Source organism: Fukomys damarensis, unplaced genomic scaffold, assembly GCF_012274545.1.
Source record: "Fukomys damarensis isolate Sample0158 unplaced genomic scaffold, DMR_v1.0_HiC HiC_scaffold_8, whole genome shotgun sequence".
Taxonomy (NCBI): Eukaryota; Metazoa; Chordata; class Mammalia; order Rodentia; family Bathyergidae; genus Fukomys; species Fukomys damarensis.
Genome location: NW_022900920.1, coordinates 29,886,380 through 29,909,597, shown reverse-complemented (window position 1 = coordinate 29,909,597; position 23,218 = coordinate 29,886,380). Strand labels below are relative to the sequence as shown.

Below are 23,218 nucleotides of genomic sequence, written 5' to 3'. Positions count from 1 at the left end.
CTTATAATAGCAGAAGTGTTTGACTTGACATCACTTCCGTTCTGTTCTGCTACTCAGAACTGGCTGATCAGGAAGACTTACTGGGCACAGTGGCGTTGAATGTGGAAGGAGTTCAATAAACCGGACAGAGGAGGAAGGAGACATTTGTTAAGGTCTTCTCCCACTCTTGTGTCTTTCGGCTGGGCTTATCAGTTAAATTCTCCTCTCTTCAAGTAGAAATTTATAAGAAGTTGCTATTTTGTTAAAGATTTAAAATGAGCTGACTCACGACCTCTGGATGAATTCAGAATTGGAAGGTGGAAATTCCTTAGTGGATGATCTGCTGTCAGTGTCCAAGACTTGGAAACCACTGGACTTAGTGAGAATACAAAAAAACAGAGAGGCCCAGGGGAGAGTCGGGGTCACTCAGCTCCACACAGCATCAGCCCCCATGGTTGGCTCAGGCCTGTACTACCCGTTGCTGAGGAAAAGTATTACTTATGGGGAGATACCCCAGTCTCTTCCACAATGGCTGATCAATCGTATTTTAGATAAAGCTCTACCAATTCTGTTTAACTTTTATCTGATAATATGTTCAAAGTTGTTTCCTGAGATTTATTTTGTCTTATCTATACAAACAATCCTATTTCTTTCACATTCCATCATTTTTTTCATCTTTTTCTTTCCCATAGGAGAAAGAAATGTTCCATGAAAAGAGTTACTTGATTTGGGCACAGCACAATCCTGGCTGGTAGTGTGATGTGTGATTAAGTCTTGCTGAAGCACAAGCCATCCAGTTCCTGGAAAGACTTCCATTGTTTAGAGCTCCCGGAGTGCTTGGCCTCCCCTTCATATGGCTGTGGTTGATGCCTTGCTTTGTAATTGCAAGACATGCAACCCAAGCGGGGTACAGATGATCAGTGCTTTCTATTTTTCTAGAAACAACTATTAATCATTCATATTTATAGGGCTATCAACTGCTGAGCTTTGAACAGTTCACTATTGATTAGCAATATCACTCAGACGTTTGCTTCTTTACCATACATAAATATGAGTTCCTTTTATGAGGCTGGTGTGATTTTTCAGGGAAGGAGGTGGGAAAGTGAGCATTAATGTGAGGTGGGCAGTTGGAATTTCTACTAAAACATGCTCAGGGCTGGGAATGTAGCTCAGCTGCGCAGTGTCTGCTAGCAGTTATGAGTCCCTGAGTTTGATTCCTGGTACACACACGTGCGCGCACGCACACGCACACACACACACACACACACACACACAATTTAAGTGATGCAAGATTTTGCCATTGGAGGGGTCATATTTTGGAAAATCTATTCCCAGTCTCCCAATACACTCACTCACTCTCTCTCTCTCTCTCTCTCTCTCTCTCTCCAAATGAGAGTACTGGGTCCTCATAAGTGCACCTAGGAAGACAGAACCACAGTGCTTGCAGAGAGTGGAAGGAGGAAGGCTCTATCAGAACATGAGCAATGGTCTTATGTAGGTAATGGACTGTGGACTGTTGGCTGGACTTTTTATTGCTCTATACTGTTGGTATCTTAATGCTTCCTATATAGCACATATGTTACTTTTTGCACTAAAAATAAGCCCACTGTAGTGAAACCCACTGTGAATGACATGCCAATGGACTAGGGCAGTGAGAATGCTGGGTTTCCTCGGTGGCCTTCAAGGAACTCTCTGTGGAAAAACAGAAGGACTGGCTGCAGTGGAGTCATCCTCCGCCCCCCCTTCCTGTCTTGGCGCCCTTCTGACTGACCGTGGGCCTTCTCTGCTTGTCTCTCCCATCCTCTCCTAAACAGAGTTTTTGGCCACTTTAGCCTGCGCTCCGAATGGCAGTTGGTGAAAGTGGACTACAAATCCATCTTTAGCCGGCGCTGCACCAAGGAGGACTATCAGACATGGCACCTGTTGAATCAGGTACAGCCAGGGTGGAGTGTACTGGCCTTCAGGGAGAGGAGCTGTGCATACTGGGTCATTGGGTTGCCTTCCTGTGTGGGGGAGGAGAAGAAAATATGTCAGAATTGACCTCTTTCCCCTAGATGTGCTATGAAGCCACCCGGGGAGTGCGCCGGGAGTCTGAGAGGAGGAGGAGAAGCTCGTGATGGAGACACTGTGGGCTAAGGAGGGAGGAGCCAACAGTGGGCTGACCTCCCATGGTGCACCTCAAGGCTGTGGTCTGAGACTAACATTCCTGTTCTTGAAATTTCCTAGCTAGTGGGAATAAAATTGCTACCTAGACCAACTAAAGAGAATGAAAAGAATGATGTTCCCAGTTGAAAAGCTGCTGTACATCGCCTCCTGTCTGCTCTTCTGCTCTCTCACTGAGGACTCTTCCTTTTAGGGAGAACCTTGTGTCATGGGAGAAAGGAAAATCTTCAAGAAGCGCAAGCCAGGAGCTCAGTGTGCCCTAGGCCGGGACTACTCGGGGTCCGTGGTCTCAGAACCCTGTGTCTGCACCGACTGGGACTTTGAGTGGTGAGTCTGTCGACATTCAGTCACCAACCACAGCCAGATGTTCTTGTGTGCATGTGTGCAATGGAGTCAGTGGAGGAAGGCCCATCCAAAGGTGGGGAGTGTGCCTGGAGCATGGTGAGAGGGACGGGTGGGAGGTCTGTGTGGCTGGAAGGACAGCCGAGGTCCCCTCGTGGGGAGAAGCTCCCTGTGTCAGAGGCTGCCTCCTTGGACTTCCGGGGACTGGGCTTGGAAAGCTGCCGCTTGGCCGGGCACCTCCACTCACGTTCACTCAAGCTGTGCTTCCGTGGGTACTCTCTGTCATCACTTTCTTTCATTTGTATTTTAATTTTTACCTGACGTACAATATCTGTACATGCTTATGGGGTTTGGTGTAATAACTTGTATATGAGTACACTGTGCAATGTTCCATTTAGGTTAATTAGCATTTTGGTCTGCTCAACCACTGATCATTTCTGTGTCTTGGGAATTTCAGACTCTGCTACTTAATTGTGTTTTATTGTTTTGTTTACTTTGTCCTTTTTGTGGTACTACAGATCGAACCGAGGGCCTCGCACGTGTTAGCGAGCCCTCTGTCCCTACACCCTAAGTTCTCGTCTGTTGAGATTTAAATCTCACCTGTACCCCATCACAGGCACGTCCCTGTGGTCCCCTCCAGCCACGCCTCCTCTCCCCTTGGACAGAGACATGTGTCTGTGTGTGCGTGTCGACTCAGCGTACATCTCTGGATCTGCTGACCAGGGTCAAACTTACTGTGGCCAAAGCAGAGCTCTACTTGAATCACTCACTGGGAGAAGCTCCTGGCCTGCTTTCCCAGCCTCAGTAACACAGACAGCTATCCGCTTGGTGGCTGAAATAGAAAGCCCAATGGGGCTTGCTTACTCCTCCTCACCCCCAGAAGGAGACCATCCGTGATTCTCTGCAGTTTCTTCTTCCAGAACCCCCCTTTGTTGAAGCCTTTCGACCCATCTCCACATCTGTAAGCACTGCTCTAAGTCTACTGGTCCTCTCTGCACTTCTCCCCTTTTATTTTTCAGTCTTTCGCCGGTACGTGTTCACGGTACGTAATGTCTGCATTCATCTTAGGGAGTAGATATGTGTACTTAACGTATCTTAGTTATTTTATTACCTTCTCCTTTCTGCTCCCCACTCCCTCCACCTCTACATCCACTTCCCATTTGCAAGGAATCTGTCTCCCTATTTTCTATTGTCTATCTTTTATGTTTTTAATTATTGATGCTTTGGGTTTCTCACATCACAGTAGTTATGTAATATTTAAACTTGTGTGCCTGATGTATTTCACTTACTGTGCTGGTCTCAAGCTGCCTCCGTTTTCCTACAGATGACTCACATTTGTCCTTCTCTATGACAGAGTAGTGCTCCGTTGTGTATAAGAACCACATTTTTTTATTCATTCACTTGTAAGCCACTTCCAAAATGTGGCTATTTTTATCATGCTGCAAAGGTGGGCATGCAGGCATCACTGTCATTTGTTGTCTTGGGTCTCCCTGGGCCATAGTAGGCCCTCACCCACTGTTGAGAGGCCACACAAATAAGGAATAGGTCGACAACAGATGTGTCTTTCCTTTAGCAATTCCATTAACATTTACTGGTTTGAATAAAAACCACCGTGCAAATATTCAGATGTTGAGCTTGGGATTTTATTCTTCATCTGTGACTTCACCTTCTTAGCCCCAAAATAAAAATATGCATGACATGTATCTCATTAGGTTCTAGGGAGAAGTGAGTGAGTGAGTAAGGGAATGAATGTACACCATTTTTGTAGAGAAGCCGTTTGCCTCGGTGGTGTGTAAAGCAGTCATACAACACGCAGTGACTGCTGCTGCTGTGCTATGGGAAACCTGCACCCCTGGCTGGTTAAGTGGTCCCCACAGTCTTACTGGTCCCCACGTCCCAGTAAGCACTGTCTTCACAGTGCTACCTTTGAGTACGATCCATTTGTTTTAATGTTGGTGGCATTGCATAAAGTGTTCCTGGGCCCTTCTCTGGGGCTTGCTGTGAGAATCCATCTGTAAGTAAAGCAGGGGGTGGGAGAGAATCCCTCCTGAGGTATCCTGTGGTTCTCACATTTGCACTGGCAGACGTGACACCCGGATCCATGGTCCACCGACTCAGCTTCTTTCCTCCTGCCAAGTGAACGAGGAGGAAATGAGAATCTTTGCCATAAGTTACTTGACTCCGGTTACACAGGAAAGCTGGCGTTCCAACTGGGGGCTCGGTACATCTCACAGTCTGTCGTCTGTGCATCATTTCTCAAGTGCAGCAAGTCTTAGTCGTTTAGATTTACTTTGCGTGTAGAAGAAATAGGGTCTCCATGTTTAGTTATGCCAAAATTTAAAGCTCACCTCCAAGTGACCTGTGTTTACTGCTGTTGCTGAACTTTAGTATAGGATGTTTCGTTAACCCCAAAACAAGTTCCAGTGAAGTAGTCTGGATGGACCTTTGGTGCTGCAACTGTAATAGACAGACATATGGTCTCCTTGAAGACTTTACAGATTTTCTTTTCTGTGCGAGTGATTGTGTGTTTATATTTCTGTGGTCCATCATACCTCATACTAAAAAGAAGTTAGAGGGTTACTTCAGACTTAGACACAGTTGACAAGCACACAGGGTTGGATGCCAATAATACTCTTCATTGGAGAGCAGCAGCAAGAAAAGCATATGGCGTAGAAAACATTTTGTTTACCATTTCTGGGCATAAAAGAAGCAGTTTTTGAGTTCTAAATTTTGTGGATCATTTGCAGTGGTTTTGAGGGGTGAATATTTGAAATGACCTTTTTTTGTTTTGAAGTCCACTTCAGTACCCATCACTACTGGCTTTAACTTTCATCGAATATTATTTGTCTCTTGGTCTTTAATGATAATGCAAGAAGAAATCAGCACATGGCAGCGGTCCCCAGCCTTCTCCCCTCTGAGTGGTCTTCCCTGTCAGGAAGTCCCGTTAGCTCAGCAACCCGAGGTGCTCTGCTCAGTCAGTAAAAGTGATCGTCATGTACATTCCATTTAGTTCTTTCCTGCAGCCAAATCAGGGTGCACTCATTTGATTGGCCCATGCCAAATTTAAGTCTCAGGCACAGCAGGGAGAAGATGTAACCTGGTTTACAGGGGTTGAAGGCTGGAGAAAGTGGTAGAGGCATTGAGAAACACAGAGGGAGGGTAATTTTTACCCATGTCCTTCCTCTGTTTAGAGAGGAGGTGTATGGACTCTCAGAAGCATTTTATGGGGAGCAGGTCACTGGTTTCCACAACATTCACAAGAGTGAGTTCAGCATTAAGGGTGAGCACTGCGTAATTGCCATTGCTTCAGCTTAAGTGCCTTCTACCCTCCTGCTCAAACTCACACCGGAGAGCTACTTTGCAGTTGCCTCTGTGGTGCTAGTGAGGAGCCAGGAGCAAATTCTCACTGAGAATTAGGATCGTCAGAGCCTTGTGGGAGTCAGAAAGGGGAGCATCGGGGTGTACTCTGAAGCCCCACAGGGGCTCCTGTGGAGGACATTGATCGGGGAGAAGCTGGTGTAGGCAGTGTTCTCTTCATCGCTCCCCTGATGGCTTGCTCACCAGACGCTAACTCTGCTGACTGCCTTGCGGGTATTGTACCAACTCTTAGACATCTGTTCTCCTACTCTCCTGCCTTGGCCAACTCCTAAAGGAGAGTTTCTGTTCCATGTATTTTATCGGTGGCATTGGAGACAGAGGTCCATTTACTGGAGATGATACTATTCTGACTCCCGAATCATGAGACTGAGTGTCATCTCCAGTGTGGCATCAGACCTTCGCAGCAAAGCCCGGATGTGGTGATATAGACTGAAGACAGAGAGAGATTTGGGGATTCCACGGCACATGAATTCAGATGTGTCCGAAGTCCATTTGAGCTGTAGTATTGTGCGTATGGAACACAAGAGTGCGTGTTGCCTGTATAGCAGCCATGCCAAAGTGTAAACAAAATAATAAACAATGTCTAAATGAGAGTTACTGCACTAAAAGAAGGTAAAACCAAGAATAATAAAAAATACAATTAAGTGCTGAATTTGATGGGACATTAACTATACCGTCCATTATAATGGTAGCAGCCACTAATCATGTGAATGTTGGCATAGAGTGAAATGAAATTTAAACATCAATTCTTTAGTTGTACTGGTTAGTGACTACCATGTTGGACAGCATAGATAGAAAACGTTTCTGTTACTGTAGCAAGTTCTATGGGGAGCAAAGATCGCCAGGGGCGATGGTGGATTAGCAGATTAGTGTAAAAATCACCCTAGGAGGTGGTAGGGGTGCTGTATAGACTTCTGCAGAGGCATTAAAGGAAAAAAAGGTGACCTTCAGAGAAATGGACACTGGACTGTCATAAACACAGAGGCACAGGAGAAAGGTTTGGGTGAGTTTGAGGGTTGAGGCAGATAGAATAAGGTTAGACTAGGAGAAATATTTCAGGGATGATTATTGGGTTTTCCAAACAATTTTGGGAATGACTTGGATACAGATGCCTTTCTCTGTGACTGCACGCAGGCTTTCACATTAGCTAAATGATGGTGATGTTGATGATCTATCTACTGTTGGTATTGGTGTTGTGGCTGCTTCTAGATTTTGGAGTGTCCACTGTGTGTCCAATTCAAATTTACCAGTTATGTGAGGTCCTAACAGGAGTCACAGGCCCTTGTGGACACCAGCCCTGTGATTTCAGCTGCCCCACCAGCTGCAGGAGGCTGGGGAGCAGGGGTCCAGGCAGTGGCAGTGGAACTGTGCATGGTGTGTGACTCGGGCAGCCCGGCAGCTCGTTCAGAAGACCGATAACTGTGGTTATTCACCTCTCTGGGAAATAGGTGCCACATGGTATTGTATTAATGCTGAAGAGGCAGTGGGAGTCCTGATGTTTATCTCCAGCTACTCCTCTCAGCGATGTGCAACCTGGACCGAGTCATTTGTCCTCTTTTGGCTTTTCCTTTCCAGTCCACAATGGTGGGGATTGGACCCAAGGCATACAAGCGTCCCTTCCTATTCTGACAGACAGGGACCTTTGATTTCTCAACTGTCCTGGCTGCTCCTCCTTGAAAATCTAAGTCCTTTCCTTGGATGGATGTGGTTTAAAAGATGTACACATTCCTGAAACTGAACAAAATTTCCCCTAAACATTCAGACACTCTGAATGGTTTATAATCAAGAAACACAACGGAATGACTTATCTCTTGAGGGAAGGTGCTGGTGTGTTCCAGCATCTGTGATGCTCTCTTCCCTGAGGCAAAGAAGCCTTTCCGGCTTATGTGTCCAGGGCTTGTAGCTCAGCAGAGCTCCTTTCCACAGGGCCTGGAGCAGCAGCGAAAGCCCCTTGTTTGTGTAAATCACACTGACTCCTGAGCTGGGAAGGAGGTTGGACAGTGTGAGAGATTTTAATATACACTTAGCAGAAATTAATGGAGAAGTCCAAGGCTCGTGGCAGTCAGTGTACATTAAAGTTGTTAAATATTAATGAGGTGCTTTTGCTCTTTGGGGTGAAGCAGCCTGCCTGATGCACCCCTTTTTAATTACTGCATCACTAACAGGTAGCAGAGCTGAACCGAACTGCTGAAGATGGTTACATTTCCCAAACAGCATTGAAATGTTTCTCTCCCTCCCAGAGCTGCTTGGAAGAGTGCCCTTCCTCCACAGAGTATGGCTGTTCCCTAGGTCAGCAGGACTTTTCAACAGGCTCACCTCGAAAAGGGGTCAGAGGATGGTCCTGAGGAGCTGCAGATACCTCACAGCTTAATCTTTCCATGGACAAATCCAGTGGTGTATTCAGTGGTGTGCTGGTACATATTTAACTACTGGCTGTGTTGGAACAAATAAATAGTGCTTCTTGTACATATTCCTACCACGGCAGACTTTGAGCTACCTATATGACACCAGCGAATGCAGAATGGGAGACAGGAAGCAACCCCACACTCTACAATATTCCTGCCATACAGACACATAGGTGGAAAGGACCTCAAAAACACAAACTTACAGGGATTTAGCTCAGTGCATCATGCCTGCCTCGCAAGCACAAGGTCCTGAGTTCGATCCCTGGTACAAAAAAAAAAAAGAGTACACAAATAACATGATAATGTATTATTTTATATGTAGTATGGTATATAGAGTAATAATAAAATACAACACAGCAATTGGGAAATTTCATGCGGAGTATTTATAAATGCATAACTAATAGGAAGCTTATGTAATTCAATTTTAACAGTGGTTTTGTTTAAATTACTGTTAATTAGCCTGCAAAGTCCGTGAAACTGTAACAGTCAGATCTCATGGGCTGTGGCAAACTGGCAAACACTAAGTCCATGTCTGGCCGTGAGATCTCAGTAGTTGACTAGGAGGTTTGGCAAGTTTTACTTGGCAGAAACGTTTCTTTCTCCTTCCTTTCTTCCTTTTTCATTAAAACACAGCTGATCTTGAGCTCTGCCTTGCTATGTGTGAGTCTCCTCTCACACTTCTCCCTAGCCGTCTCTTGAGCACCGTGTGTGCTCACTGTGGCCGACACCGGAGTGCCGGGAGGGAATCACAGCCCTCCTGCACAAACAGACAGGACATAATGGGATTGTTAGCAAGGCCAAGTTTAATGCAGGCGGAGTAGCCATTCACTCAGTGACTTTCTGGTCCACACCTGCAGTGCCTTAGATGTAATGTACAGGGCTGGAAACCGGGGGCAACCATCCCCGCTCTTCTGCAGTTTGCATTTGCCTTTCTAACACATTATGAGTCTGAAGATTTTGTCTAAGGAACTAAGGATGGCTTCATACAACCTAGATATTAAAGAAGGATGAGTAAGAAATGACCAAACACAAGAAAGCCCCAGGCATTTTATATAAATATATAGAGAGCTGGAGGGCCTGGCTAGGGATGCTCGCTATGGGTTTGGTGGTGGAACATGGGGTGGAATGAGGCTGGGCAGAGATCATCCATGGACATGGTACTCAGTTGGCCCTTCCAGGCCGGTTTGTGCTCTGCCTCCTGCAGCACTATTCTGTTCTCCAGCAAGATGTGCGGTGTGCTGTGTCTCTCATTGCCAAGCCTGTGTTTCCATCGGATTCCATGAAATATCGGTCCAGAGAATATGGGAGCAGGAAAAGAGAGCAGGGCTGGGTGCCAAAAGTGACTTCCAGAGCTATTACATGTTTCCTTAACACCCCATGGGTCAATACACAAATACTCAAGACGGTGTGGCCCTGTGTATGGGTTTCAGGAAAACCTAGACACTGACACAGTGGCATGAACTGAATTCTCCTGCATGAGACGCCACCCTCAGTGACCTCCAAATGGGCACAGCAACACTAAGTCCTTTTACCCACTTGTACTTTGACCCCTGTAACTCCTGGGAACTTCCGGGAACTCTGCAAAGCATGGGAACCCGCTTTGGCCTTTGGATGGGGATTTCCTTCCATGCCTTGGTCTGTTACTCATTTTGCACATGGGAGAAAAAGGGGAACACACCTCACTTTTCTCATTCTATTATACCTGATGTTTTACAGACACATTGAAAAGCACTATAGCTTCATCTTTAGGGAAATACTGTTCTTGTTTTATCTAATCAGTAGAAGACTGAATGACTGCGTATGTATATTTAAATGCACATGTGTATTTGTATTTGATGACGGATGAGTTTTCAGGAAAAAGTGAAAATAAAGCATATGAAACACACTTTTGAAGAACACATATGAAGTCATAGTACAGAAATGTATTTTAATTTTTACAGTCATCTCCTTGATTCTTGTCTACTGACTTCATTTTTCTACTGTGACCAAAAGTAATCTTTTGTGATTACTGCAGCACTCCGGTGCCAACTCAAACTGAGGTGCCTGTAATGTTATTTAAATACACACTTTTGTAACCTGCAATTTCTGTGTGGTAATCTACTCCTTTGCCCCCTAGACTGGATTTTGACTAACTTGGGATTGTTTATAAATCTGTTTATAATTCATTTCCAAAGCATGAACAATTGCCTTCCCCGGGGTCAGATGAAACAGTGTGCTGTGGCCTTTGGGTGACAGTGGGATATGCATAGGCCTAGGTGTGTCTGCGCGTGTTTTCGCGTTTGTGTACTCATACTCTTCTGCCACACTTCTTTTCCTAACAGTGACTATGGCTATGAGAGACATGGGGAGAACCAGTGCGTCCCTGCTTTCTGGTATAACCCAGCGTCTCCCTCAAAGGACTGCAGTCTTGGGCAAAGTTACCTTAACAGCACTGGGTAAGTACCATGTGGAGGAACTTAACTCATGGTTTCCACACTTCCTTGCATTGGAATCAAAGGAAATGCATTGCTGTCCAAGAAGATGATGTGTGAATGGACTTTGTTTGTGACAAGCAGCTTTGGAGAAAGCTGAGTGGTTTAGCTTGAGAGTACATTTTCTGAACGGCATCAGAAGAGATTTCCAATTGCCTAGCTTTCAGTGCATTTTGCCATTTACCTCTGGCAGATTCTATTGTTTGGTAAAACTTCTCTCCTGGGAAGGGATGTTGCCTTTATTCCTGGGGCCTCAGGTGAAGTTAACTGGTGGAAGATGAATGTAAATTCTCAAACACTCATGCTCAAAACTTGTAATGAAATTTCAGAAGTCTGATCCTGAGGAACTTCTGGGACAAAAAGGTCAAGGCATATTTTCAGTAATTCTCTAGCTGTGCATCTCTTCATCTTTGTTTGCTTGTTAGTTGCCTCTCAGATACTCAGAGTTCCCTTAGGGATGTGCTCTGTGAGTGTCATGGGACTAAGATGTCTGGACTTCTGTTTTGCTTTCTCCAATGGATCTTCCATCTTCTTAGCCAAGCTACTCGCCTCCCTTTACTTTTCCCTGGGTGTAAGATTGTGGTAGCTCGCAGCTGACATTTACAGAGGAAAAATAAGTGTGGTAATGAAAAAAAGCATAGTAAGTGTTCTGTACTCTGAAAGACATGATATATTTGGTCATATATTTGGTTCTAGGAGGGCTGTTCCTGGAATTTGGGCTGAAGTTTTAGGCCCATTGATGTTGTGTTATTGGTTTAGAAACGTAAGCCAGTAAAACTGTAAATCCAGCAGCTTGAACTTAAGGAGATAGGATGTTATGGAAAAAGTGCTAAAAATTTTGAGAAAGAGGGATACAGTGGTCACAAGGAATCACCTGGGCCTCTCAATTCCTATTCATTATATCCCTTGGACGTCACTGGAAAGGAAATGCATTAGGATATCGCCCATAATCGTGCAGCATGTGTAAGCGGACCCAATTTTAAGCAGTTTGGGTATACTGAATCCCCAAGCAACTAGCCAGATAAACCAAGAAGGTGAAAAGCAGTCAGTTCACATTTTCTCAAAGAATTCACTATAGATGCCTACAAATACTTCCAGATTTCTTAAATGTTGGCTTACATCTGAGATCCTCAGCCAGCTTGAGTTTGTAATCAGTTGAAGTTAAAGAGAAAGAGTAGGTATTACATTTACATTAGGACATGGTACTCACCGAAATAATCTATCAGTAAGAAATACCTTGTGAGTAAATGTGAGAAAGAAAGTAGGAGCTGGTTAGAGGATTTTGATGATCTGAACCTGTGATAAAGAGAAGAAATATATTATGGGGAACAAATATAATTTAAAATTTTCTAAGGACCGTATTTTAAAAGTTTCAGAAGTTGAGCTGAGTTTCAATAATGTATTTTATGTAACCAGATATAGCAAAGAGATTATCCTTTTAACACACCACATTGGCCATGTTGCAGGCACGAGGTACCCACACATGGCAAGTGGCTGCCACAGACGTGAGCTCAATGCACAGCAACCACGTGGGCCAGGAACTGCCTCCAGCACTCTCTGCAAGAAGGGCTAGCATAGGTAGTTCACACTGGGAGACACAGCGAGAAACGTCAGGTGTAAGGCAGGACCAGTCCCACCCAAGGTTTGGGGTTTCTCTGGTTTTGAGGCCACCAGTAGAAAGCAGCATGGATGGGCTGGTTAAATATTCCTGACTACAGAGAGAGCAAAGAGAAACTACAGCATTGAAGATGGCGGTGGGCATGGTGGTGTGGTGTTGGAGGTAGTGCTGCTGATTTACTTAATGTGGTTTTATAAAATATTAACTTTAGTAAAGGTTTGCAGTTTGTGTCATACTTAAAAATAATGTCTGAATGTAAATTAGATATTTAGGCCAGCAGAGCAAGTGGTAAGTCATCACTGTAGACAGGACACCTGTCGTGGAAGGTCACATGGCTTTATAGGACGTCTTCCCAATCCAGCCTCATTGGCAAGGTGATTTTACTTTGAAACAGAGTCTCAAACCTTTGCTTCTAAGCTGGCACTTGTGTTGGATAGGACATGAAATATTAGCAGAGAGAAAAATGTGCTGTAGAATAGCCCAGTAGCTCTGGAGTAAGGGCTATTAGGTATTAAGGAAAAAATGACATCCTGGGGACAGAGAGAAGACAGGAAGAGCCCTCCGAATTAATTAAAGTTGGACACCTCATGTTCTAGTGAAGGAGGTCTTGGCAAAATGAACCCGGCCCCGCCCTGCCAGGGAGCTGTACCTGCTTTTCCTCCCTCCCTGGCCCACTGCCCCCCACCTACTCTGTTAGGCGTGACCCAGATATTGGTTTTTCTTGGCTGGTTTAGATACTGATCCAATCCATGGCTCACCAGGTAGGATCAATAATAATGTTTAAGGAGCCCCATTTCCCGAGATGAGGGGGCAGCAGTTCCTCAGCATTTGCTTGTCTTCCTAAGTGGCTGCCTTTTGTGAGACTTAGAAGCAGGTGCAAGAAACATCTCTCTTGTTTTTGTTCTCTCTCCCTCTCTCCCTCTCCCTCCCTGTCCCTCCCTCTCCCTGTCTTTCCCCCTGCACAAATCGCACCCATCTCAATTGTTACCTGTCTTCAGGTACCGGAGAATTGTGTCCAACAATTGCACAGATGGACTGAGGGACAAGTATTCTGCCAAGGCCCAGCTGTGTCCTGGAAAAGCCCCTCGGGGCCTGCACGTGGTGACAAATGATGGGCGTCTGGTGGCCGAGCAGGGCCACAATGCGACCTTCATCATCCTCATGGAGGAGGTGGGTGCCCCCCGGGACCTCTGGAGTTGGGACTCGTGTGCCCGCGGCCATTCCCCTTTCCTGGAGGAGGAGGCAAAGACCTCCCACCCCACGCCCATGGTGCTGCCCCCTGACCGCAGTAATGAGTGAAGACTGCAGGGCAGAGATGGCAGGTGAAGGAAGGCGTGGTGTGTAGATGCCCTCCTCCTTTCCCGGAAGAAGGCTGGGTCTGCAGTGGGGTCCGCTTGCTTCTGGGGCGTGCAGAGCTGCATGTATCCTTCAGGTTCCCCTTTAGGGTCTGTTTAGGAAATGTTCATCACCATAATACCATACACTGTCAACTGCCAGAAAAAGAAATTGAACTTACACGTGTTGCTTTTAGGGTCTTCTTTTCCTTTTCTAACCTTAAGGCCCACTGATTAGAAAGGCCCACAAAGCTTTTACAGGCTCTTGAAAGTGTGAGTTTGAGGGTGGGGGAAGATTATGAAAATGCTTTAAATTTGTCTTTGTAACACATGTTATATTAGTTGCTTTTACATCAGCTTCCTGGTCCATCAGTTCATCCTGGCAGTAAAATCAGACTGCTTTTATTCCAGGCCGAAAGTACCTGTGCCCCCCACCCCGTTTCTGCCCCTGCCCCTCCTGTGAGCAGATTCACTTCTTCCCAAGCTGGAACTCTGGGGCTCCTGAGTCAGAGCAGCTGGAAGGCTTGCCTGATTGACAAAGCCTGCTGAATTTATATGCAAATTGCTCTGTGCTCTTGATCTCAGAAAGAGAGTGGAGTAGGCCAGAGGGTTTTTCTCACAGATGTGGGCACGTAGGTCTTTAAAGTCAAGACCACGCAGACAGGGTGGTGAAGGTTCTTTATCCCAGGCGAGAGATACCTCTGCTTCACCCACCCCTGGTGCTGGAATTGGAGCACTTTAAGAGTCGGAGGAGGTCATTACCACATTGCCACCAGGGAGTTTCCAGAAGCCTTCCCTTGAATGGACCTGAAGAACCATGATATTATCCATTTGAATTGCCTTGAGTTCATTTCCACTTTAATTTATATTTATAAACGTGAGGGTGGCTGATATTGTATGGAGGTCAAAAGAGCAACTATCAATATTTCACTCACACCTGGGCTGCCACAGGGGAAGAGATGGAAAGGAAAACTGTGACCAATGCATAATTATGGGGCTCTTAATTCCACAGAAATGTATTTCTCTTTTTGTTCCATCATTCATCTTTGTACGTGAACAGAAATATCTTGTTTTTCTTCACTCGGACCTTTGGTTTGTTGTTAGGTTCCTTGCACTGATTTAAAGTATTGGTCCCATGTACTGGGGGTACAGAAGTAAGGGCCCAGCATCCGTCCTTAGGAAGCTCTGTCTGGGATGGGGTTAATGAGCTACTCAGCCGAACTATGGCCATCATGAGACCAAGTGGGGACATCTGTGACCTGGGACAGTCAGAAGAGGCTTCAGTAAAGAGGGGGTTTAGGCAGCTTCTGAGAAGTCTGACAATAAGAGAATGGAGATACAGATTTGGAGAGTATGATGTTTTCATCCATCCTCTACTGTATGTTATTATTATTTTGGAGATGACAATACACAATATGTGTTAAGTGATGACTTAGCCTTTGGGACATAATGGATACTAAAAAATAAGAACAAGTATAAGACTGGCATGGAGTTGAGAGCAGGAGTATTGGAACTAGACTGTTTGTAAGTTGGATTTTTCCACCAGTAGACACGAGACCGGTATAATTAATGTGCTTTTACCTCCACTTATCAATTGTAAATACCTTCTACAGTATGGACTTGTGAGACCATTAATTGCTTGGTACTTGTTAGCTGTGGCTATTATCATTGCTATTTCTATTACATCAAAGAAGAAATAAGCCAGGCATGTGAAGATGTCAGGCAGCCCTTGGGGTTCACACTGCAGTGCTCTCCTACTACTGCCGAGGCCTTAGAGACTGGGGCTGATCTGAGCTTGGTCTTACAGTGTTTGCCGGGGAGAAATGAGGGCAGACAGAAGTCTGCTGATCGTGCTGGGTGTTTCTACTCCCCAGGACTGGCTCTGGACCCATACAGAGTGACGCTGAAGCCCAGGAGAAAACTCAGCCGGAAGTCAGGTAGGACCTCGTGAATGGACCTGGCCAGCTGCCCTTCTGTCTTGCAGGGTGACCTCCAGAGGACAAATATCCAGCTTGACTTTGGGGATGGGATTGCTGTGTCCTATGCTAACTTCAGCCCTGTTGAGGACGGCATCAAGCATGTGTATAAGAGTGCGGGGATCTTCCAGGTGACAGCTTATGCGGAGAACAACCTTGGCTCAGATTCCGCTGTCCTTTTCCTACATGTGGTTTGTAAGTAGTGGGAGCCAGCACCCTTCTCTCTTCCTGCAGACCTTGGCCCCCTCTGTCTGGACTTTCTGGAGCTTGGAGCTGAGATCAAATTCACTGCAGCTACTGTAGTGACGCAAATCAAAATATTACTCTTCTATGATTTAGTTTTGGAATACTGAAAGTTTGGTTACCATATTCCCAACAGGCCCCTCTTTTTCAGTACCACTCTATGAGTGCCAGCACACATTCATGGGATACATTCTTCTCTTTGCTTTGGAGAACAATGAAAATATAAGTAGAAACCTGTCGGACTGATGGTCCTATGTTCATTTTCAAGATATTCTGAGTGAAGGCAGCACAAATCAAACTAAACTGTTACTTCTCTTGGATGTGCCAAACAAGGCTTTAAAAAACACATACTTAAAAAAAAAACCAAACAAACAAGAAGAACTAAATACTTAAAACAAAAGCTTAATTCCTGCATCCAAGGTTACTTCAAGTTCATTATATTATAAACAATTCTAAGAATTCTCCAAATTTGTTTGAGTCTATTTCATTGCTCTCAGCTCTTTCTTGGCAGAAAACAAAACAACAGCTGAAGTCCCAGAATGTTTTGTTTATTTTGAAGTACTCTGTATATTAGCTGTCCTGGGACTTGACTCAGATAGACTGAGACATAGACACTGTGGCTTCAGGATGGTGAGTCAATGCAGTATGAAGCTGATTGGGTTTCACACACCTTCCTCAGTGACAGCCCTGGATCTCAGGACTTCTCTGGTTCATACCAATCCACTCATATGTGTGAGGGGACTATTCCAGGACCTCCAGCACAGCACTACAACTGCAGATGCTACCAAGTGTTTTCATGTAATAATTGGGGTGTAGCATATACCTTGTGGATACTCTGGACAAATGGATGATTCGTGACCCGGGGAAGGATATCACACCACTCACAAAAATCATGTCATTTGAAACTTGTGACTGTTTATTTGTGGGATTTTCCATTTCAGTTTCAGACTGTGGTTGGCTATGGATAACTGAAACTTCAGATGAGTAGAGAGCAGTATATCCCACAGTGGTTTTCTAACTTTGCCATATATCATGTTATAAAAGTATTTAAGTGAATAGAAAGAGCTCTTTCTTGTTAACAATTTAGTGATGGCAGAGATTCCTCTACAACAAACAGTAAGCTACAAGCCCCTAGTACAGAGAGAAACCCTGACAGTAGAAGTGTTTGAGAGACACCTACATTTCCCATCAGTTATATCCCAGTAATCCCAGTCTATGTAACCCTGACATAAATTACTTCTTTTTTGAGTTTTCTAAACTACCATTTTAAAATGGCTTGATTCTGACTACTACTTTGCCTCACAGGGATCTTGTAACAATACAAAGGAAATACAAATACAACACTCCAAAATTCACTGATTTATTCAGCATGTATTTGTTCAAGACAGAGATAACAGGAAGTCAGAGATAACAATGCGTACATAGTCCTGCCCCTTCAAAGTTTATATTTTGCTGGGGACGGGCAGGTACTGTAACAAAATGGGCCATGAATAGGAAAAATGGTGACAGCCTCCCCACGCTGCCAGTGATCATTCTGTGCTGAAAGCAGCAGGCCGGATATCCAGGTGGGTGCTGTGCAAGGTATTCATAAGCCCTGGCTTTAGAGCAAGGGGGAACTGCATTTGAATTCTGATCACATCCCTTTGTTAAATGTCTGGCGTTGGTCTACTTTCTTCACCTTTATAAACTTCTAATTCCTCATCTCTAATAATTAGCTTGTAAGGAGGCTGTAGGAATCAAATTAGATAATGTATGTATTAAGGGGGTCCCCAAGACCACCCCCAGGTTTCGTGACTCACGAAGAGGACTCGTAGAACTCAGCATATAGCTTCATTCCTAGCTAAGGTTTATTCCAGGGGAATGGAAAGCAAAATCAGCGAAGAGCAAAAGCTCAGGAAACAGAGCCCAGAGAAAACCAGGCACAAGCTTCCCCAGCTCTGTTCCCTCTGGAGTTGCACAGGACAAGCCCATTCCTTTAGCAGTGAGTGGCAGCAACCTTGAGAAAGTTTCTCTGGCTGCCAGAGAAACTCACCAGACACTCAGTGACCGTACCTTTTACTGGGGCTACCCACATAAGCACCTCTCCCTGGCATATACCACAATTTAAAGTCCTCAGGGAAAATGGGTGTTCAGAACAAATTGTACTGTTTGCAAAACCAGTGTAGGCAAACGAACCACTCTCACCAGTTAGCTGTTGATGGGAAGCACTGCAAGAGCCCAGCCTTGCATACAGGATAGCCGTTTCAGGCTTAGGTAACGTTTTTCTTTTCTATGTAGTGTGCACGATCCCATGTCATGCTCAGTTTGAACACAATGAATGTCACCTGTTATTAACGTAATTATTAGCACTTTCCCATTGACTCTGTACCTGACTCCTTTGCTGCATTTGCAAATGAAGATAGAAAGAGAAAGAAATTCACATTCCTCCTTTAGGGAAACTTGTCTCACCCCCGATTCCTGATTCTGCCAAGAGTGGGTCCTGCTTTCAAGCACGAGGACCAACACATGACTTAGTGCAAACACAGCGTCAAGGAATAGGTTTATATTGTGGGTTATGTGCTTGGAGGAGGAAATGTTCCTTGAAACTTTTATCATGCTCATAATTCCCTCCAAATCAATCATGGCTACATTTACCAGACAGTTATTATAGTGGAAACTGCTCTTGGCCTCACCTTGGGCCATTAGCTAACAAAAGTAGCTGTTAGCTGCCCATAATAACCAATCTCGCACAGATTATTAGATTTTTATCAAAAGAGGGACGATTTGACAGTGAGATTTTAGGAGTTTGTTGTATTCCCTCCTAAATCCCTTCAGCTCTCTTCTGCTCATCCAAGGTCTGCCTTCGCACGGAAGCCTGAAGCTGTCACTAGGATCTTTACCCTAAAAAGCTTCTGGCTGGTGTTCTTAAGATTAAATTTAACCAAACATGTTTGACCTGAAGCCAGAATAAGTGTGAGTTTATTCAACGGTGTTCTGATTCATAAGCTCCATCCCACTCACTTCCGGTGTAAACTAGGCAGGAGATCTCCTCTCATTGTTTTGGGTCTCAGAGTACCTTACGACGACCGCTGTGCCTTGGCCAAGGTCCCCAAAGTGGCAGAGACCCGAGAGGAATCTCCAAGGACACAGCCACAGAACAGGTGTGCTAAGAAAAGCCCAGATTCCAGGAGGTATCCTGGGGAGGAGGTTTCATCCCCGTGGGAAAGCACTGTGGGAATGGGAACAGCGATTTCAAGTGCACAGTAGCCTTCTTCTCAGTAGGCGAGGAATGAGACCACTGAACTATGTGAAGAAAGGTTCTGCAGTGGAATGGGAGAGCAGGCTTTTCATCCCACACTCTGAGAACAAGTTAGCCTGAGTCCCCTTCCTCTTCTTCTCCCTCTTCCTCATCAATCCACAAAGCAGGAAATAATAGGTAGACATTTAATCGGGTAAACTCCTAAACTTGAGTAAACACAGCAACAGATGTAGCCAATATTTTATCACGCCTGTGTTCTTTTACTGACATCAAGCAAACTATACAAAAACTAATACAGCCTTGCTCATTTAATATAATTAGACCTTCAGCCAAATGTGGATATGTGGTGACAAGGTTGAAATTATGTGCTGGATAAAAGATTCTGAGGTGCCATATGTCTGGAGTCAGAGCAGAGAGCTGCAGGCAGAAAGCATAGATTCTTTTTCTTCATTAATTTTTTAACTGACAAAAATCATAGAAGTTTATTATGTTCAACAAGTTACCATGAAATATATATGGTTCAGGCAGGCTAATTGCCATGCACATTACCTCGTATTTGTTTTTTGTGGTGTGAGAACACTGAAAAGTCTTTTCTTAGTGCTTCACAAGATAGAGGCATTCACCAGGCACCAATGCGCTATAAATATCTTGAACGCATTGCACCTCTCTTACTGTGCTTTTGCACCCTTTGGCTAACAGCTACCCATCCCACCCCTGCTGCCCAGCATCCTCCGTTCTACCCTTTGCTTCCCCAATCTCAGCTCTTTTGGACTTCACATATGAGTGAGAACATGAGGGACCCGTCCTTCCACGTCTGGCTTATTTGCTTATTTCACTTAACGTGATGTCCTGCAGGTTTGTCTGTGTCCTCCCACATCAGAGTTGAAAAAATAACACAGCAGCGCCCCAAGTACAACACTGGTACATTAATTATGCTTTCTCAGGATTTCCCTCTTATTTTAATCTGGAAATGAATGAAATTGACATCCTCACTTGTATCCAGGGTTTGTCCACTCACATACTAGCAAGTGAAAGACTTGCTAGTGTAGAGCTCACTGATATTTGCACCAATTTTCAGAGGGGCAAAATTGAGAAGCAGCATTTTTATTATCTCAGAGCTGTGCATTTCCTTCACTGTTTAAAAAAAAGTGGGGGCTTGCCTGCTTCTAAATGACACCCCTGTGTCCTGCAGATGGTGAGGCACAGTGGCCAGTTAACCACTGCAGGGGATGGAATAGCCCCCCTTACAAGGCGGTAACCCCGAATCACGGCATGGGCTAGCCTCAGAGGGAAAACAGACTGCTGTTTATCTTCCGGTAAACTAGCTTTCCCTTGGATTGGAAATTCCTAAGAGTTCTAGGTGAATGGGCTTTATCAGGTGGAAATTAAACTCGGATGCCTCTCTTGAAGTCTGAAACTGGGTTTGGGTTCTGTGCTGCCCTGCAGCAGCAGAGGCTTCATCTCAAGGGCAGGCGTACTTTCCAGCGTTTGCCGGTTTGATGGTTGCTTTTTCACGGGCATGGTAATAAGGGGTAAGATTAGGAATCTAGGCGTGTGACATAAAGTTCCACGGCTTATCCTGGAAATGTAACACTGACTTTCTGCCTCTCCCCTTAGGTCCCGTGGAGCACGTTCACCTCCGAATTCCATTTGTTGCCATAAGAAACAAAGAGGTCAACATCAGTGCCGTGGTGTGGCCGAGCCAGCTGGGAACCCTAACCTATTTCTGGTGGTTTGGCAATAGTACGAAGGTTCGGTTCTTTCTGATCAGTATCAAATGAAGGCTATACCAAGTGCTTCTGTGTTGCAGCTTCTGCATTAGTGTCGGGGATACCAAATGCCAAGAACCCGTAAACTGAATGAAATCCATCCCCCTACACCAAGTTCATTCTTTTAATAGGGGAAATTAAAAAAATTCTGAAGAACAAAGAGTACTGTGAGAGACTCTACAAACCTATATTTGTATAGTTTGCCTAATCAGTACTTCTAAAATTTCATTTGTTCCATTTGTTATAATACTGGCTTTTCCACTATAATATCAAAGAAGTTACTTGGCATCTCTGATAGTAAGAGATCCCATGTGTCAGATGTAAACTACAGTGCTAAGTGCAGTCCTGAAAATTAAATGAGATCAGACATGGAAAATGCCCTCAACGATGCCTATTAGGTGTTCTACAAAACTGAGCATTCTTCTTAGGCAAGATACCAAGGTTGTCTTGTCTCAGAGGGAGAAACCAAAGAAGCCAAACACTTCCCAGCCACCCTCTGCTCCAGCACCTGGTTTTGATGATGCTTCTGTTGAGAATGATCACAGTACTATCTTTCCTGAGACCTTGCCATAGTCACTATTGGTTCTGGTAGTTTATTTGTCCTTAATGATTTTGGATTTGTTTTTATGAAACTTGGCATCATTTTTTCCTTAAACATTTGTTAGAATTCACCAGTAAAACCATCTGGGCCTGGTGCTTTCTGTTTTGCAGAATAATTAATTACTGGTTTAATTTGTTTAAAGAGACAGCCTTATTTGGATTTTGGGTTTCTTCTAGTGTGTGTTTCAGCAGCTGTGTCTCTCAGGGACTAAATCCATTTTATCGAGGCTATCAAATCTGTAAGCATAGAATTGTTCATTGTATCCCTGCATTTTCCTTTTGATTTTTGGGGGGGTGATAGTGAAGTCTTTTCATTTATTTGAGATGTTAGTAATTTGTGTCTTCTTGCTTTTTTTCTTGGCCTTGTTGGAGATTTATCAATTTTATTAATCTTTTCAAAGAGCTAACTTTAAAGTTTCATTGATTTTCTTTATGGATTTCCTGTTTCATTGATTTCTGTCCTAATTTTTTTGGACTACTTTGTATTTGATTTGTTCTTCTTTTGTTTTCTAAAGTAGAAGCTCAGATTGCTGATTTTAGGACTTTTGTCTTTTCTTATGCATGTATTCAGTGCTATAAGCTTTCCTCTAATAATTGCTTCTGCTACCTCCTACACACTTTGATAAGTTATATTTTTAGCTTTATTATTTAAAACCTTTTAAATTTCATTGGCAATTTCTTTGAATCTTGTGTTATTTAACAGTATGTTGTGTAGTGTCCACATGGTTGCTGATTGTTCAGTTATCTTTCTGTTACTCATTGATAGTTTAATTCATTTGTAATCTGAGAGTGGATAGTATATGATTGCTGTCCTTTCAAATTTGTTAAAGTGTGTTTTATGTCCTAGAACATAGGCTTGCTTGAATATTCAGTATGCATTTGAGAAGAGTGTATTCTACTCTTTTGTATATATTTATCTATTGATGTCAATTATATACCATTAGGGGTTGTTGATTTAAACTATTTCTTGCTGATTTTTCTCTCTTTTCTTACCATATAAATCATGTCTTAACATACTTTAGTGATTGCCTAGAATTTCAGTATATTCATAACTAATCCAAGCCCATTTTAAATAACATACTTCACTTTATGGTTAGTGAGAGTATTTAATAATAGCAAAACAATTGTATTTTCTCCCTCCCATCTCTTATATCCCTACAGCATGCATATGATCTGTGCTCAAGTTCACATAAGAAAATATATGTTGGTAATACTTTTTGAATAAACTTACCTGCTAGGTCAATTAAAAACAAGAAAAAAATTTCAGTTTCACACATCGGTACTTAAACTTGTATGACTAATTATTTTGTTATTAATTTTTTATAAAAGTAAGTATTTTTTATATTTTCTTCATTAATATCTTTATGTATTACATTAAAATACAAAAATATAAAATAAAAACATTTACTTTCACCTATTCTTTCCTTAATTCTCTTTTTGTTTATATGGTTCAGAGTTTCTGATTTTTTAATTATTTTTCCTGTCTCTGAAAAACTTTTTTATTTCTTTTTTTAGCAAATCTTACAACACCGATATATACCTGCCACAAAATTCCATTAACTTTTGTTTGTCTGAGAAAATCCTTTTTCTTCGCTTTTGAAGAACAAATTTATAGGGTGATAATTAGTAATTTAGTGTGTATTTTCTCTAAGAAAATGATTGGTGTGTACTCTCCACTCAAAGTATTAAATGTGCCAGTCTG

The 23,218-nt window shown here is 43.7% G+C and overlaps 1 protein-coding gene across 1 annotated transcript in view; it reads left to right on the top strand.

Moving 5' to 3' along the window:
- Sorcs3 (sortilin related VPS10 domain containing receptor 3) overlaps positions 1-23,218 on the top strand; it is a gene marked incomplete at its 5' end in the record, with an annotated part of 534,900 nt that overhangs the window by 487,508 nt on the left and 24,174 nt on the right. The window contains 6 exons of the mRNA XM_033761244.1: positions 1,794-1,911; positions 2,336-2,469; positions 10,589-10,702; positions 13,355-13,526; positions 15,675-15,861; positions 20,765-20,898. Coding sequence (XP_033617135.1) covers positions 1,794-1,911; positions 2,336-2,469; positions 10,589-10,702; positions 13,355-13,526; positions 15,675-15,861; positions 20,765-20,898 — 859 coding nt within the window. The remainder of the gene's footprint in view (positions 1-1,793; positions 1,912-2,335; positions 2,470-10,588; positions 10,703-13,354; positions 13,527-15,674; positions 15,862-20,764; positions 20,899-23,218) is intronic.